Here is a 19,119-nt window from a genome sequence, read left to right on the forward strand (position 1 = left end):
AGCAATTTCTTTCATTACTGTCATCATTAATGCCATTGATTAAGATGATATATCCCACTGCTATAATCAATAATTGGATATCTGTGATAACTAGATATTTGAGACCTAGACTTTTCTCAACAGTCAAGAATGCAAGGCTAATAGTGGGAAATTACACTTAGAACTTAACTCAGTATTTGATTTCTTCCATCTTCCCCCAACTCCCATCCCTAAAACACAGCTGAATAAGGAGAAAACTCCCCAAGTGCTTAAAATACCAGCAGGCAGCAGCCTCACACACTAGACTTTGCACAGTTAGCTCCTTCCAAGCTGTGGATATATCCCATCCATTCTCCTGCAGCCCAAAAGTTAGGTTCGTACTTTGAAAGCACACTTTGGTTTCTTTTTGTTTGTTTTTTTTTGTTTTTAATTTGTATTTATTTATGATAGTCACACACAGAGAGAGAGAGAGAGGCAGAGACACAGGCAGAGGGAGAAGCAGGCTCCATGCACTGGGAGCCCGACGTGGGATTCGATCCCGGGTCTCCAGGATCGCGCCCTGGGCCAAAGGCAGGCGCCAAACCGCTGCACCACCCAGGGATCCCCTGCAAGCACACTTTGGAGAAAGAATTTAACTCAGAACAAAAGGAAAGGCTGGTTTTCTTTGAAACATGTTTAGAATGGCAGTACGTTTACGAGAGAGAGAGAGAGAGAGAGAGAGAGAGAGAGAGAGAGAAGGGAAGACTTCATAGCTTGCAAACACTGTCAGGTCCACAAAGTGTTACTGATCTTTATGTCAGGAGGAAACAATAAACTTTCTTCTCCAGCATCCACACTAAGGAACTCCCTCATATGTGTCTGAAGCATCAGAGGGAATTACAATAGTAGCTAAAATTTACTCTCAGTAAATGTTCCCTCAGTCTGTGTTCCATTACAACACAATTATCTCATCATTATCGCTCCTTACAAGAAATGCCTTTAGAGGCAGATTCTTTTGTTATGGAGGTAAAAGACATTTTCACTACTTGTGGAAAATTTTTAAAAGACACAATGAGAGTAATTACAGCTACTCCGGATTTCTACTGAATGGCAGTTTTTAATTCAGAATCCAATGACAGAGCTATTTCTCTTCTGCCCCACATAATCAATAGTAGATAGACAGATACACACATACATACATACATTTGTTACATAGACACATAAAGGTAAATACGTAAATATATAACATGCTCTTAAAATAAATTCATGTTTCTATCTGTAAATACCATACGGAAACCACATCTGAAACAATCTCTGCACCCTTTCCTTAGTGAAAAGCAAATAAATTCCTTAAATTAAAAATCAAATATTTCATAAGACAATGTTCAAAAATCAAGACATCTCTCATACACAAATTAAACCAACCACACAAGGAAAACGTCCAATTGGAAGACAGAGTAACCCTGCACTGGGAGAATTTGGTCAACAGGCATTTAAACAAGATACTTGGTTTTGTTGAGGTCTCCAGAAACTTAACTGAATTAAGATGACAGGCTTCTCGCTAGTATGGCGTCAGGTTCTCCTTAAATTTACTGTTGGGGTAATGCGAATTTTTCTTCCAAAAGTTCTTGCTTTCCCTTGAGAAGACTTTACTCAAGAAACAGTTTGGAAGAAAGATAAACTCTTTTTGAAGATTGGATCCTGAAATGTTTGCAACAGAATTCACAAGATAAAGGGGCTGACTTTAAGTATTCTTTCTTCCCATGTAACTAAGACATTGCCAATTTCTAGCACAGAAAAAGCCAACAACAAGTCTCTGTTTAATGAACTAGTGTTGAATTTTTTTTAATATAGTCTGATCATGTAGAAAAAACTTATTCTTTCCTCCTAGTACATCATGTAAACTTACTAGTATAGTGGATGTAAGAGTACATAAGGAAAACCCAATACGATTTCATTTTCAACCTGCCGATTACTAGCCTCATTTTCTCCTCCATAGATCTTATGTTTTGGCTAATGACACAATAAAGTCAAGTATGCACAGTGCACATATAGTAAATATATGATTAAGGAAAAAATAATAAGGTGTAATAATTACTTACATCTGTATAATCTGCCTTATTTTGTTTTTGCTACTGCTACTGATTTTCATCCTAAAGTACATTATTTATCAACTCATTTGTTTCTCACACATTTGCATGGTACAGTTAGAATAAATATTCTTAATTCACTCTGAATTTATTCATTTAACAAAGATTTATTGACTAGCTACTACTATGTGCCAGGCACTGGGAACCCGGGGATTTGCCAGTATATAAAATAGACAAAAATCTTTATTTGATGAAGTTGAGCAAAATTCATCCCAAGAAGGAAAACGAGAGAGCCAATAAGCTACATTTGATTGCGTATGCCCTGCCTGACCTTGTTTTACCTTCCACATGGCCTTTCAACCGTGTGAATTACATTTGATATAACAACAAAGTAGTGTCCTATTCACTTGGCTCCCAATCCCTGGAGAGAACCTTCCATTAGTGACCTTTCCTTCTGGGTCAAAAAGCTCTCACACTAAGCAAAGTCATATCAGACATGGCAAGGGTAGGAAAAGGGGTTATGTATATAAAATATATATCTCAAATTACCTTTAAAACTGAAAGAGAACACAGTAATACAAGCACAAATCAAAGAACAGTCCCTGCCACATGCTAATCAGCTTACAAAATCCTATCTTTAGTAGTATTAAAATCTGGCGTTCTCAGATCGGTAAAACAATCCAAAAGTTATATTCAGTAGAATACACAAATGAAAAAAGGTACTTCATGATTTGAGTATAAAATTTCTGAGGGATGAATTAGTGACATTTCTGGCCTCATTTGACATCCCATCATCAGTGTAGCTACTAGAGTTAAAATATACCTAGAGAACTGCAAATAGTATGACTATTTAAATTCAACACTCATTAGGTATAAAAAATGACCGATCACTGAGTTATAAAATCAGGACGAGACTGTAATAAAGGAGGTGTAAGTAAAACCAAACACTGCCAGCTGCCTTTGCACCACACCATTCATGCACCATGTTTCCCCTTGGGTAAAGGGAAAGCATCATCATGCTTAGCCAAGGAGCTCACAAATGTCGCTAGATCAAGCCTATCCTTTCTGAAAGCCTATCTATCTCATCCATCTCCAACTTTTTTTTGACTATTATGTCACCTTCAAACCTGAGTCTCCACTTCTTTAATAAACTTTGATTTGGCCTCACCCGCGCTTCCAACTGTTTCTCTATTTTCACTTGTATTGCCAAAAGTCTTGGATGAGAAATTTATGCTTACAATATCCTTTGTTGACTCATCCTATATTCCCTCTTTAGGTAGGCTTCTATCTCAGAGGCAGGATGGACATCACTTTTCTAAAGCCCCCAGCAGAATCTTGGTCTGGGCTTGAAAGCACCATCCTTAAATTCTCATCATTTCACAAATATCCACCACTACAGCCCTTGTTCCCAGCTGCTCTGCGGCTACCTCCCACACCCACAAGCAAACAAACAAAAAAGGCCCTTACATTCTTCTGGTTCTCTTTGTATAATGCTTCTCGATGCTGTTATTATCTGTGCCTCTCTCTCTTTCACTCAGGGAGCTTGTCAGTTTTCAAGATATTAGCTACTATCTCCATCAGCCCTTACCAAAACCCAATCTCACAGCTCTCACTGTCCATTTAATAAGGAGATTGCCTACCATGTGACAGGCACCCAGTGTGCTGAGGCTGGTGATCCGGTACTGCCAAGTCCTCAAAGAACTCACACAACAGAGCTAACCATGTGCACCTAAATTCAAAAAATCCAAACCCCAGGTTATCATTATAGTTCTCCCAAATGCTACCTCCCCATTGCTGACTGTGGCACTTTTATTGGTTCTCAAACCCACTGTCTCAGGTTGGACTCCCTGGAAAGCACACTCTGAGAAGATGAGCATTCAGAAAGCTTATTAGGGGGTGCTCCTGGAATCAATACCCCTGAAAGAGTATAGAAGGAGGCAGACGGGAAAGAGGAGGAGTTGGACTGGGGGGCAGGCTCAGGGGAGGCCTCAGGTGACCCTGCACAGAGTTCTCCCTTCAGAGCTGGCTAAATGAGGACAAGAAGATCAAGCTTTCCTAGCCCCTGCTCATTAGTCACTGGAATGGGGCATGACCATGAGCAAGGTAGCTTTCTTCAGTCCAGGCAATGCATGCCTGGGGACCGACAGTGGAGGGTGACTGTCAGCAGCATGGCTAGCATCTAGGGGAATAAGCCCTTCATTTCTAAAGGGGCATCTGGGTGCTGCATCAAAATGTCTACCACACTCACAGAGGCTCAAAATACACAACACATTGGAGGGAACAGAGAGTTCGGAGACAAACACACCAGGATTCTAATCTTATCTCAGTCATTAACTGTGATCCTAGGCAAGTTACTCCACTTCTCTGAATCTGATGAGATTATTTTACAAATGCACAGACACACACTAGGAAAACCTAAACGCCTAACACACGTTAATTCCCCTTCTCCCACCCTATAAGTTTTGTGGATTCTTTTAGATTCTGTTCTTTCTCTTCCAAGTGCTACGACTTCTTTCAAAATGACACTTGCTCATCGAGTCAATAAAGATCCGCCGCGAACCACCCACCACCAGCCAGGACTATGGGAGGCACTGCAAAGACCACCTTGAACAGCTCTGAGAGCACCTCTGTCCTGACAGGGCTTACATTATATGTAGCACATATGCACACAGTAAATAGAGAGGATAACATCTGATGTGAGTGTCCTGATGAAAATAAACAGGTTGCTGAGAGCCTTGGTAAGGGGGGGCTGCTGTCTGCAGAGCCTGCAATCCCCTTCAGAGCCTAAAGCTGTAGGAAAAGCAAAACACCTTCACTGATGCTTCAGGGAGGCTCAATTCCAAACTAATCTTTTTCCTATCTCTTCCCCCAAAGTCCCCTCTCTCCTAACCCTTTTTTTTTTTTTTCAGGAACCCAGTACCACCCTAACAACATGCCTAATGTACCACATACACAGTTCCCATCGAAATCGCCTTTCCCTAGAAGCCCCACAGCCCCTTCCTCCGGGCAGACGGGCAATTTTGAAGATCTTAGCCTGCTGCAGCCTCCTTGGCCCACAAAGCAATAAAGCTGTTGTTCGTCTTTATACCCAAACTCTGCCAGAGGTCAGAAAGGTAGGCTCTTTGATGCCTAGTAGACCATGCATGGTAAAGCATCACTCCAGCAGTACTGCTGGGAGGACCTAATTAAACAAAGCGTGTACAGCACTTAGCCTGGTGCCTGGTACATGGTAAGGGCTTGGTAAGTCAACACTATTATTACTGTCATCATCATCATCATCATCATCATCATCATTGTATTTCAAATGGTCTTTTTATTTATTTGTAAGAAACACAGAGAGAGAGGCAGAGACATAGGCAGAGGGAGAAGCAGGTTCCTCACAGGGAGCCCAATGTGGAACTTGATCCCCAACCCCAGGATCATACTCTGAGCCAAAGGCAGATGCTCAACTGCTGAGCCACCCAGGCGTCCCCAAATGGTCTTTTTACATACAAACTTTTCCTTTACCCATATAGCCTCTGCATATGCCAAATAAAGAAAGGCTGGTGTAGGATGGAAGGGAAAGACAGTGGGAGGGGCAGAAGTAGCTCTTCTGTACATTATTTGGTAATTTTTTAAATGTGGGTTTTATGTTTTTTAAATCCAAAAGGACCATATCGAATTTCTGTCTAAATGTCCTACTTCATGCATGTTGTTGAATGCACACTGTGTGCACACTGAGTGAATCACTAAGTGCTCATTTGGTAAATAAATGCTCTCTGAATGAATGAATGTGAGAGTTAAGGGAATGCATGAATGAAATAGAGGCCAATGAGCTTGTGGTTGTGTTTTGGATTTCTAGGACAGAATTCCTGGAAGATTTCATAACCCTGAAAGGTTGCATACCCAAAGATGTTGAAAATATTTCCTACAAAAAGCACAAGAATGCTGAACAAGATACTCCTTATAACAAAAGGGAGTAGCTACAGATTTTGCCAAAAACTGGCTGAAGGTAACTGAAGGAGATGTGATCAACAATATGCAGATTGATTAAATAGCTGATAAAAAGGGGTTGAAGAGGGCAGCCCGGGTGGCTCAGCAGTTTAGCATCACCTTCAGCCCAGGGCCAGATCCTGGAGACCCGGGATGGAGTCCCATGTCGGGCTCCCTTCATGGAGCCTGCATCTCCCTCTGCCTGTGTCTCTGCCTCTCTCTCTCCCTCTCTGTGTCTGTCATGAATGAATAAATAAAATCTTTGAAAAATAAAAATAAAAAAATTAAAAAGAGGATTGGAGAAAGGAGCTAACATTGATTATTTACTGTATTCAAAATACTGTGCTATCATTATCCTTCTCATCTCCATAATCCAATAAATTAAGTATTACCTTCATTTTATCAGCACCATGCTCCAACCAACTGAGCTAACCAGCCACCTTCATTTTATAGGTAAGAAACTGTGCCTTCTAGAGGCTTATCCAAGAATGCACAAAATAATGACTAGAGATCATGTCTGACTCAAAAACCTGTTCTTTTCTCAGAACGTAGGGAGTAAAAGAATCGGACCAATGCCTTGGTCCTCAAAAAATCAGCAAAGCAGCACAATGAAGCCAGTCATAATAGTTAAACACAATGTCTTCACTTCACTATTCACATTTTATTACATATTTACCCTTAAGTAAGAGATTAATATTATTATATATGATTTCAAAATGGGAAACAGAGACGGAAGTTATTTCCCCAAAGTCAAATTAAAATAAAAATCAGAATGCAGCATTTATTGAATTTTAGCTTCCGTGCACATACACATACACACACATACAGGCATTTTTCAAGAAAACAAAACAAGCACATCAGCCAAATGATACAGAGAACCCTAAAAGTTAAAAATTCTTTTAAAATCCACTCCTACTTTGCCTCCCTTTGCCTAAGAGACCCCACCCCACTGGATGGTGAGAACTTTGAGGCTACAAGAACTGTGGTTCTCTGGTGACTCCATATCAAAGAAATGTCCTGTTATGAAACATCTGGTTATCTAAGACATTCCACTTGCCACAATGTCCACACATCTACATGTAAAGTGGTCATTATAATGCACAATGATGACACTGAGGTACTGAGGCACTAAATCCTATAAGACAGGCTCTGGGACGATCAAAGACTAATTAATAAGAAAAAATTGCTTAACCTTTAAGAGTATTTTATTGAAATTCATCTATTCACAGATTGCTACTGCATATGTAACAGTTTACTTAGAATGTCTGGATCACCAAAAACTACCTGAAAAGATAAAAAAAATATCTGCTAGAAAAAGGAAGGAGGGAGGGAGGGGAAAGAGAGAAAGAGAAAGATGGAGAGGAGAGGAAAGGAAAGCAAAAGAAAAAAAAAGAAAAGAAAAGAAAAGAAAGAAAAGAAAAGAAAAGAAAAGAAAAGAAAAGAAAAGAAAAGAAAAAAAGAAAAGAAAAGAAAAGAAGGAAGAAAATACTATTATCTCCAATATAATAGGAAACGTATTGGCAACCAGCATTACTGTAATTTCCGTAGGTTTTCATACTCAAGAAGCAACGTATCAAGTCTGAGAGGAGGAAACTTCATCGTATAGCAACTAGGAGCCCATAAACAATGCAATGAATGATGTAACTGAATGTTCTTCTATTTTTCTTCTTTTTTTTTTTTGTTCTTCTATTTTTCAAGGATTAATTCTGACTCTGAAAACATCATGTAAGTTCCAATCAAGCAGATAGAACTGAGTTTCACAATCACTAACCTGTTATGAGTTATTGAATCTGGGGTTTTGGGGTTTTTTTTTTTGTTTTGTTTTGTTTTGTTTTTGGAGGAAGGAGGGAGGATGACCTGGAGGAGGACCAATCAGCTATTCTAACAGAATTAATTCAATAGCAAAAGAATAAGATCCAGATATAAGTTAAATAAGCTTGATATCCGATCTGCATCCAATACGGATGGTTAGAAATGACTTTGACTATCACAGCCTGCCCCACGTGACATTCTCCCTCATTATTTCCCAAGACAAAACCCTCCACTTCAATGATTGCCCCAAAACACCTCAGACTCAATCTGACATATAGGCCTTTTAATGCATAATGCATACCTTTGCCCCTTCGTACCTACCAAGTCATACTCGTCATCTCAGTTTAGGAATTTGTAGGCTACAAATTCATTATCTCCAACCCCAGCTAGGCCCTCAAAAAATACCCAACAATACATCTACCTGATTCCAGTCAATTTTCTTCTCCATTCCTTAAATCAACAATTTCTAACTTTACCACTTTCCTAAAGATTCTATCCCTCCAAAGCCTAGTTTAAAAAATATATCTATAATAAATATTTATTTATTATTTATTAGATATTATTTATTTATATTAAATATTTATTATTTATTATAATAAATAAAAAATATATCTTTTAAGACTTATTAATTTTAGAAAGAAAGAGACAAAGCATAACAGGAAGCGAGCGACAAGAAGGGGAAAGAATCTTAAGCAGACTCCCCGCTGAGTGCAGAGCTCAACATGGGTCTCAATTTCACGATGCTGAGATCATGACCTGAGATGAAATCAAAAGTCAAACACTTAACCAAGTGAGCCACCCAGGCACCCCCAGTGCCATTAGTATTCTATAGTGGTTACTGTAGGATAGGTATGTGGATGTAATGGTTTGTGAAGATTTTTATTTAGTATAATGTTTGATAACATAAGATTTCTTAAACATTTAAATAATAATGAATAAAATAGCATAGTGGAGATACTATTTCTATATCTTATAGAGATCCACATCTGTTTAACAGAAAATATACAAATGCCTATAAAGTGAGAGCACATATGCTCTCCCAAACAGTTACTGTGTTTATAGTCATGTAAGATAATTTAAGATAATCATACTAACTAAATGGAATAAAATCTATAGATTATTGTGAAGCTCCAATAGAACACACAATACAGAAGTGTTCCAAAAATATCAAAGCACTGTAAAATATGTTATATTTACACTTTTTTGTAATTCAGCTACAACTACAAACAGAACAGTTAAAACAATCAACTAAAATATGGCAGCACAAAATTGTGGTAGCCTGCAAAGCACTACCAGATACACCACAAACGATACAAGGATTTATTCAACATTTATTCATTCTCGTAACATTTATTGGGTGCCTTTGTAAATCAGACTTTCTGCTAGACATGAACATACATAGATCTCTGTTTCAAGGAGGCAGAACAAACCAAAATCACATTACCACACAATAAGTCCTATTATAGAGATATGAGTGGTAACTTAGAATTCCCCAGGGAAAATAATGCAGTGACAAGAAACAAGATGGATGCGTCTATTTGTCCATCTGTGGTTGTGTATGCACAAAACTAATTAGAAGAACCAGTCTTTCCCAGTATTATGTTGGAGGGTTCATGCATGAAAAAGCATAGGCATAAAGCAACAAGAAATAGAAGCATGTTTTAGAATGTTTTTATTTCCTCCACTGGGCACAGCAGACTCACACATAACAAATACAACACAGTTAAAGGAAAAGGAGTCAAGGTGACTTCAAGGACTTACAATTAAGAGATGCAGGATTTCCACACACACACACACAGCCTCCTCTCATGACAGACTGGTTCTAGAGTTCTCTACAAATGCAAATTTCTGCAAATGTTGGATCACCATTTATTTGGAGAGTTCAACTAGACTCCTACCCAATTTAGCCCCTGAAAGAGAGAGAAAGACTAATTGGCTACAGAGGTAGATATTAGCAACTATTATTGTATTTGTCATGTTTTAGTAGGGTTTGAAGGGGGGTTCTATATGTCTGCTATCTGAATGTCCTATCACTTCTTTTCTAGGAAAAAAAAAAATTCTGGCATCCAGATCTGTTTCTCTCTCCCTTCACCTTTAAGAAAGAAAATGTATTGGCATACAAACAAGTCACTGCTCCAAAAGGAACCGGTAGGTGGAACATTTGAGAAATGCCATGTCAGTCTCATTCTGAAAACCAGACGCTGAAAGTAATGTCAAGTGGACCCTCAAAACAATCTTTCTCTTCCCTACTCCTCCCCTCTTCTCCCGTCTCCTCTACTGGCTCAAACATGAATATCTGTTTCTGGGGATGCCTGGGTGGCTCAGTGGTTGAGCATCTGCCTTTGGCTCAGGTCATGATCCCGGGATCCTGGGATCAAGTTCCACATCGGGCTCCCGGGGCGGGGGTGGGGGACCCTGCTTCTCCCTCTGCAGTGTCTCTGCCTCTCTCTGTGTGTCTCTCATGAATAAATAAATAAAATCTTTAAAAAAAATACCTGTTTCTGAATTCTGAGGAAAGAGGCCACAGGACACTGAAGGCAATGACATGTGACCTACTGAACATGAACTTAGGGAAGCTAACAAAGCATCCACAGGAAAAATGGGAAAAGAGTCACAAATAATCGAAACTATAAATAGTGAAATGTTGGATACCTTCTACAGCACAACCAACAAGATTATTCTGAACATTAATGATACCATATAAGATGTGGCTCAAGTCACCACCTTTATTCTGTCCCTGTTAGGGCAATAAGTGCCTGGGACATATTCACTGACAAAGTAGTCACTTCCAGATTCAGTCTTTAAAAAAAAAAAAAAAAAAAGCAGTCTGTACAGCTCACTGAACCTAGATCAATGACCCTGAAGCCTTGAAGATCCTGAAGGTACAGAATTCAGTCTCCTTTAAGCACAACTTTGGTGTGCCTTTATCAGTCACCTGGAGCATGGTTTAAAATTTAGTCTTGGCCCCTCCCCAAAGCTACAAGCTAGACCTTCTGAGGAAAAGGCCCTGGATTCTGCATTTCTGTATCTTCCTTCAGCTATTTCTTATGTTCACTGTGGTTCGATAACCACTAGCTTAAAGGAAGATCTGTTTAATAAGCCTCAAATAAAGCCTGTACAGAAAGTGACTTCTCACTGTTCTATTTATAGGAATGTTCGCTGTTTCTCCATTTCCCACCACAGCCCAACAAATCTCCAGGCTTCAGAGATATTTCCAGCTCCCTGACTTCCTAAATCACTCTAGTCTGGAATTTTCAATTTTATGAGGTGCTCTGAGCTTACAGCACATACTTCTAGGTCTCCGGATCCTGTCCCGAAGTGATATTTGAGGAGCAAGATTATGTCATTCCATCCCCTAACACTGCATTTTTGGCAGCAGTAGCCCACTTGCTGACAAACATTTTTCTCTCATTTGGGAGAGAACTGTACAAAAAGTCTAAGCAGAAAATATAAGGAAAGCGGAGGAGAGTCACCACATTTACCTAATTCCTTAAAATACACACGGGCCACTCAACATGCTGCAAGAGGAGGAAACTATTCTACCTGTGTCTTACAACACGACTGCATTCTGAAGTCTCACTTTAAATGGCAGATGTAAGTAAAACTTGAACAGGTTTGCATACTGGAAAGTACCTCTCACAGGCCGGGTACAAAATCTAAATATTTTGTTTTGATGGAACCAAATATAACACCACAAACATCAAATACAAAACAAATTATGTAATTGGACAATTAAACAAAGAACATCCATTCATTTATTCTGAGCATTTTATTGACCAGCCATCAGGTCCCAGGTACCGTGCTAAATATGGGATAAACATAAGAGTATCAAGGTAAGGGATGCCTGGGCGGCTCAGCAGTTGAGCATCTGCCTTCAGCCCAGGGTATAATCCTGGAGTCCAGGGATTGAGTCCCACATCGGGCTCCCTGCCTGGAGCCTGCTTCTCACTCTGTCTCTCTCTGTGTCTCTCATGAATAAGTAAATAAAATCTTAGAAAAAAAAAAGTATCAAGGTAAGAGAATTCAAAAAGGGGAACTTTAACTTTTGAGCTAAATCTCTAGCTCATGCATCAAATAAGGGCCTGCAGAGAAACTTCATCACCAGATAGCCCTAGCAAATATTCTCCCTGCTAGGTCGGTTAATTTTTTTTCTTCCTACATAGGTGTGAAATTCCAAGAGATCATTCTATCTTCTTGCTAACTCACAGCAAATGACATATATTCAGAGACAATGCATTTATTTTACTATCATATTCAATGAAATATGTATTTTTTTCAATTTTTACCTTCAGCTCCATTTGACAGAGGGAACAAGACAAAATAAAGGACAACGACGAGAGCCATGATGATAGCAGAGGGGTAACAGGTTACAGTGCTCTCCCCACACATCCCCAAGTATTTCAAGGTACATAAATCAAATACTAAGACGAATATATAGTCACTTATCACCTCTGCCTATAAACTAATTACCCGATGGCATTTCCCATTGTCAAAATTCATCTTCAGAAAGAAGGCTTAACAATTGAACCAGTAGCCAAACTGGAATAGAGTGCTGTCCACAAAACACAAATGCCAGTAGCTGGGTAACTGTTGCACCTCTCAGTTGCCTAAACCCCTGAACACATGTACAAACTAGTTTGAATGCAATGGATGGGGAATGCTTGAAATTCTCGGGCAAATAAAATAAGCAGTTTCTCTGTCACCTCTTTTATTTTCTTTCTAATCTAAAAGTGATTTATTGTGAAATATCCAAATTCCACCAAATATATATGTGCTTGTATTTTTAGAGAATTTACAAGATTAGTTTTCATCTTGCCACACAGCATTCAGCAGTTTGCTGGAAATATTTGAATTTGCAATGATTACATATGCTTGTGCACACACAGGAGTCCTAGCCAGGGAGCCAAAATGGGACTCCAATTTTAATTTTTTTAATGGATTGGTTGGGCTATGCCAACAAAATAAACTCCTCCTTATCACCTTTTTTTTTGTTTTGTTTCTGACTACATGACATCAGTTTACCCATAAACTCTTTCCATAAGGTTACTAGCAAGTAAATTATTGTAAAAAAAAAAAAAAGGAAAAAAGAACAATTTTAGATCATTTAGAGACATTCAACTTTGGTTTAAATTAATGGATCTTGGTCTGAAACTAACATTTGATTGAGTTGAAAAGTTTCACAAAAAAGAGTGCTCCTCTTTCACAACAAATCTAGAAGGTAGTTTTTATTCATATTCCACAAAATGTGAAACTAAGGCTCTGAGAAGGTAGGAGTTGCCTTTCCAGGGTTTCACACTTAGTAAGGAGCTCATAGAGGTATTGAAACCCACCACTGTCAAATTCCCAATCCTTCAGCCCCGCCATGTTGTTTCCTGATGATTAGGGATGAGGCAGAGAAAGGCACTAAATGGCCATTAAATTCCAGTTTCAGATTATAGCATCTAATTCCTACAAATACAAAAATATAGAACTTTTAGAATATCTTTTGTCTAACTTTTTAATTTTAATGAATGTGTTTCAGAACTTTGTTAGCCATGTTGAGCCCCAAATTATAAAAACTTCAAAAAGATACGTAAATTGATGAAACATCCTATCTCACAAATACACTTTATCTTTCGCTATTTACATGTTAGAACATGGTCACATTCTAAGGGTTTTTTTTTCTGAGGGTTTATACATGTCAGAGAATGTTAGAGAATTCCTTTTATTTAATATCAGGGGACGCTAAATATGTATTTTTTATGTCCTTCTACTTTTTCCTAAGCATGTATCAATATAAATTCTTTTCTACAAATAATGAAACAATTTAGGGGGTTTTTTTGCTACTTGAATCCAGGCTTCTGTCACATTTTTTTCCTCGCTGTTCTCTCGGTTTCTTGGATTATTTTCCATCAGTAGGTTTCCTTGAACCCTTATGTGCAATACTTCAGTTTTGTGACTTTTTTTTGTCTGTCATTCTGCTGCCATAGCTTCTGAGGTCTTCAGAGCCACCTGCAATGCTGTTAACAGCCCATAGTTCTCTGACAAGTAAACTAGGGAAGCCATGGCCTTAAATCAGTCTCCTGGAATATCTTCACTGACAGGCTGACATTAGCAAGCCCCAAACCAATAAGTAACAGGGGCTAAGTGATAGGGTTCCCAGCAACTCCAATTTATAAGAACAAAATAGAAATAGATGAGTTACTCAATTCACCCTTGATGTAAAATCCCCAGCTGTTTCTCCATATGTGTTCCCAAGTAAATTATTTCAAAATAAATAATGTAATAAGCAATTTATGCATCTACATCCAGGTCTTTAGGTTTATTTTTATTGTTATGGCTGTGCCCTAGAGATTCACAGTAAACAAAATTATCCAAAGTGAATGATAAATAAACTTCCCCTAGACAGCTCCAAGACAATTGGCGTTCTTTTGTTTTCCTTCAATATAGCTTCCTTAAAATAAAGGCTATAATTAAAGAAGTTCCATGAGGTCAAAGACTGGGAATGTTTTGTTTGTAATTTGTATTACCACCACTTTACACAATACTTGCCACACAGTAGAGCCACAAAATTTTTTTTTTAATAATTGCATCAAAAAATAATACCGTGGTGTCCCTATTTAAGGAAGTAATCTACTCTTTTCAAAGTTTTAGAACTCATAGGGCCTGCTTTTCTTTTATATGCCCTTATAAAGTTTATCAAAAACTTAAAAAATATGTCTTCATAGAATGCAAGAGCAGGGAGGGATCCTAAGTATAACACCTTGCAGCCAAGAAGGCTTCTAGAGAGTGAAAGTCATATGCACAGAAATATGTAGGTAGCTAGTCATCCAAGGCACAGGGAATGAGAATCAGGTCCCCCAAATTCCAGAATTTTTTCGATTTCATCAATTCACATTACTTTTATCATTAAAATGGTGTGACGTATCTAAATGTGACTATCAAAATGTCAAAAACCTGAGTTTGGATTTTCCAATGATCAAACAACTAACTTAATTACTTGGCAATACTCATATTTATTAAATTCATTTCCTCCTGGCAGATTATTCTGAATAAAGAACCAACCTCCAGTGATTGAGATGACATTCCATGATGAGGCCAGTAGGAAAGCAGGAACTTCCACAGCAAGGATGAGTGTAGGAAAGGTTCCCAGAGCTCAAAACAGCTAGATATTCCCACCTCCAAATGCTCTGGTAACAATTATTCTTTATGAAATTATTTATTTAAAAAAGTCATTCGGCTCTAATGAAAGAGAATGGAAAAGACATCATTTGTCTCCCCAGGTGTTTTCAGAGAAGTTTAGAGTGCAAACCATGTAGGAAAACAAATCTGCTGAAACTTCTTGAAACAAGGTTCTAGACAGGCAAATAGAAAAACAGGAGTGGATATTACAAAAGTAAGCCACTGCTTTGAAATATAATCTTTCTGTTGTCTTTGTGTTACCAAGTCTATACGGTTTGCTATGGTTAGCAAATTTGTTTATACGTGCCTTATGAGGCTGAAAAGATTCACATTATATTTACCTGTATATTGTCAGTATGCTAGCTAATAGAGTTCTTATCCTTATCTTACCATAGCCATTATGTAGGTACATGCTTTTTATCCGTCAAACAACTAGCGTCATTCAAAATTGACTTATAAAGGTAAAAGCCAGAAACTACTTCCTCGCTCTTATTCTGGCAGTAAATATTTGGATTCAGATTATTTTACCCACCTCTCACATAAGCTGTTGAGAATAGTCTTCAGTGACAGTGGCATTACCAGAGGCACATGCCATAGAGATTTGTAAATTCTGATTCGCAGGCAAAAAGAAAACTCGGATATTATAAAAACAAACCTTTCTTATAAAAATTAAAAAAAAAAACCTTTCCAAACTAGTCATTATCTTCAAGCAAATCACTGTATCAGAGACAAATCTGTTGTACTGAGGAATTACTACACTGCACAAATGTAGCTTGAAATACTGACACAAAACTACAGACGAGCAGGATTACTGTCCTGCTTTTGTAAAGGTTTATAATTTCAACAATCTGCAACATCAAATAGTTTCTAAGATTATGCTTCTTGGAAATATTTGCAATAAAGAATAGCAAACAGTAGTCACCCCATTCTGACTTTTGTTACTAGGTTATCAATGGAACAAGTGGCAAAAGATATGTGCAAGGGAAAATGCACAAGGCAAAGAAGATGCGAAGAAGAGTTTCATCGTTAAATGAAAGAGAAGGTTGTTTTTCAATGCAAAGGCCACGGAAATATTTGTAGGAATGCCTGGTATTAATACTCTGTAACTGAAACTCCAGAGTGGTCAAATAAGATCAATGATATTCCCATTCATTTTGGAAACTTTGAAAAACTAAGGAGAGTCCCAGGGGTGCTTAGGTAAAAGTTCTTCTGTCAGGAGTGGAAGCCCTGGGACCCAAGACCGGAATGAGAATAAACAGTGGATGGATGGAGGTTTGACACCGAATCTCCAGGATTCTGTCTGCGGTGGAGGGGATTCCTTCCGAACAGAGCTCATCGGCCAGAGAAAGACTGGAACAGGGGTCCGGCATCCCTGCAGTCGGTAAAAATCAAGGGCAGCTGAGTAGCCTGAGCAGGAAGGAGGCAGAAGTGCTACGGGAAAATGCCTAGAACGTGGGGCAGTCTGAAGGACACCTGCAAGTACCTGCAAGTACTGATACACACACCCCGAGTGCGTACAAGTTTAGAGAGGGTTAGGAGGGCACCTGGTAATTCAAGACATTTATAAAGGAGTAAAAATACAGAAGGCGGCCACGACAAAATGAGGGAGGAAGCACTGAAGAACCAGGGAAAAGGACCTGAAAGAGGAGGCAGGGGTGCGAGAAACAGCAGACCGTTTCGGGAGGCAGACACCAGGTTTACCCAGAGAAGAAAGTTGAGCCAGTGGATGCTCAGGGAATAAGGAGGGGGGAGAGGGCTGGGGAGAAAACCGAAGAGTCGAGGCTGGAGGTTTCATCGTTTGAGGGCAACTCAAAAAAGTATCTGACAGCCAGTTCCTGAAGATGCTTGGGAAAAGGGATGCAACACAGGAGGCAGAGCGCCTGTGGAATTCCGAGATGTCAGAGAAGGTCAGGCTGCGACCAAGAGAGTGTGGGAAACCAGAGCGGAAGAGTTTCCTGGAAGGGGTAGGGGCTCCTCCGGGATCCCGGAGATGCAAACCAGGGACCCGCCAGGGGGACGTGCAGACACAACACGGCGCCTGGGAAAGTTTGCGGGACGGAGAACAGGTGGGTGTGAAGCAGCCAGGGCCGCCGGGGGCGGACGGCGGGCCAGGCGCGCGGCTCGGGGGGACGCCCCGGCCCCGGCCCCGCAATCGGGGCACCCGGACGCCTCAGCCCGCCCCGCCCCGCCCCGCCGCGCCCCGCCGCGCTCCCGCGCCCCCCTCCGGCCGCGCTCTCGCGCCCCCCTCCGGCCGCGCGCAGGGCCGGGGCCGCCCGGGGCTCGCCCCCCAGCGGCCGGGCTCGCCGCGCACGCCCCGCTCTCCCGGCGCCGCCGTCCCGATCCCCGCTCACCGAGGGCGCCGTCAGGCGGCTGATGCTCTCGCCCAGCGAGTCCAGGTTGACCCGCCTCCGGCGCTGCGCCCTCCTGGCCCCGGCCGTGGCGGCGGCGGCGGCGGCGGCGGCGGCGGCGGAGGAGGAGGAGGAGCAGGCGGCCGGGGCCGGGGCCGGGGCCGGGGCCGGGGCCGCGGCGGGGGCTCGGGCGGCGGCCGCGCGGGGCTCGGGCGGCCCCGGCGGGCTCCGGCTGCCGTTCCAGCAGAGCCTAGCCAGCGGGCACTCCCCCTCGTCCTCGGGGCTGGTCTCCAGGTAGTCGGAGCCCAGCGAGCTGAAGGACTCGGACGAGATCTTCCTCCGAGACATGCTGCGGGCGGCGCGGCGGCGGCCGAGGCGGCGGCGGGGACGCGGGCGGCGGGTCAGGCGCGTCGGGGCCGCGGGGCGCTGCGGCGGCGCCCGGCCGGGAGGGGGTCCCCGGAGCCGCGGAGCCCGCAGAGGCGGCTGCTCATGGCGGGAACTTGCGGCCCGGGCGCGGCGGCGGCGGCGGCGGCGGCGGCGGCGGGGTGAGGCGAGGGGCCGCCGCCTCCGCTGCTGCTGCTCGCGGCGCCGCCTCTGCGCTCCTGGGGCTCCGCTCGCGCCGGCGGGGAGGCTGCGAGTGCGCGACCGCGGGCGGCGGGCGGCGGGCGGCGGGCGGCGGGCCGGGAGGCTGAGCTTCTGCCGCCCGCGCCGATCGCGCCCCCCTTCCCTCTGTCCTCCCGCCCCTCGCCGCCCGCCTCCCTCCTTCTCCCTTTATCGTCCCCCCCCCCCCCCGCGCTCCCTCCGCCGGTATCACGTGTCGCCATCATACTCATTGCGAGTCTCTGCCTCGCCTGTCGCCACGTTTCGGGAGCAACGAGGACACTCGGCCGCCGTCCCCCGCGCGCCCTCCCCGTCGCCCCCTCCGCCGCCTCCAAGGAGGGGCGCGCGGTGGCTCGGATCGGGCCAAAGGGCCCCAGCGCCTCGCCCCGGCCCGCGCCCGCGGGAGACGCAGCGGGGGGCAGGCGGGGGCGGGACGCCTCCCTCCGGAACCTCGGGGACGCGGCTGCCGTCTCCCTGCCCTCCTCCGAGTTTATGGAAGTTCTGAGGCCAAGGGGAAAGGCCAGTCGGCGCAGCCCGCCCGGCCCAGAGGACGCGCGTACCAGGGAAGGGCAGCGGCAACGTGTCTGCGCGCAGCCTGCGGGGAGCTCGGGCGGGGGGCGGGGCTGACGGTGGGCCTGGGTCGAGGCCGCGGACGCTCGGGGGAGCCCCGGGCCGGGAGGCGGCGACCGAGGACGGCGTCCCGGGCGAGAGCCCCGTTGCTGCGCGTCGGCGGGCTGGGCGCTGGGGCTGGGCGCTGGGGCTGGGCGCTCGTGCTGGACAGCGCCGCTGGCCACCTGCAGCCGCGCGGCCGGAGCGCGGGCCGGGCGCGCTTCCTCCGCCCCTCGGTACCTGAGCCCGGCCGGGGGAGCCCCGGGCAGCCTCGAACGCCTCTCCTGCTCCCGGCTCTGTACGCCAGGCACGCGGTCTGTTTGCACTTGGCTGCCAGTGCTGCTCCGAAACCTTAAGGAGAACGGAGAGAAAGGCTCCTCAAAGCCCACGAACACACTCGCCTCCAGTTTGCGCCGGAGCTGCTCCATTCCCGAGCTGGCCTCGTGGCAAACCAGCAGCCGCTCTGGGCGCCCGGCCCCACTGCGCCTGCTTATTTAGCTCCAGAAAAGCCCCAGATCTGTTCTGACGTTAGGGGAAGGGATGGGAAGAAGCGGCAAATGAGAGTCCCC

General features: G+C 43.3%; 1 protein-coding gene across 5 annotated transcripts in view; it reads right to left on the reverse strand.

Annotated features, from left to right (window-relative positions):
* Nucleotides 1–18,311, reverse strand: part of GUCY1A2 (guanylate cyclase 1 soluble subunit alpha 2) — a 428,883-nt gene extending 410,572 nt beyond the window's left edge. For 3 of the 5 annotated variants that reach the window (XR_012028569.1, XM_072821807.1, XM_072821806.1), the window contains exon 1: nt 17,345–17,704. Coding sequence is in view for 2 of the 5 variants with exons in the window: in XM_072821807.1 (XP_072677908.1) it covers nt 17,345–17,689 (345 nt within the window). In the remaining 3 variants the exon portion in view is untranslated. Of the gene's footprint in view, nt 1–17,344; nt 17,705–18,170 lie in introns of those variants that run through there. The other 2 variants (XM_072821809.1, XM_072821808.1) reach the window with 2 other exon arrangements.
* Between the last annotated feature and the right edge of the window lie 808 nt (nt 18,312–19,119).

This window comes from Canis lupus, chromosome 3 (assembly GCF_048164855.1).
Source record: "Canis lupus baileyi chromosome 3, mCanLup2.hap1, whole genome shotgun sequence".
Classification (NCBI taxonomy): Eukaryota; Metazoa; Chordata; class Mammalia; order Carnivora; family Canidae; genus Canis; species Canis lupus.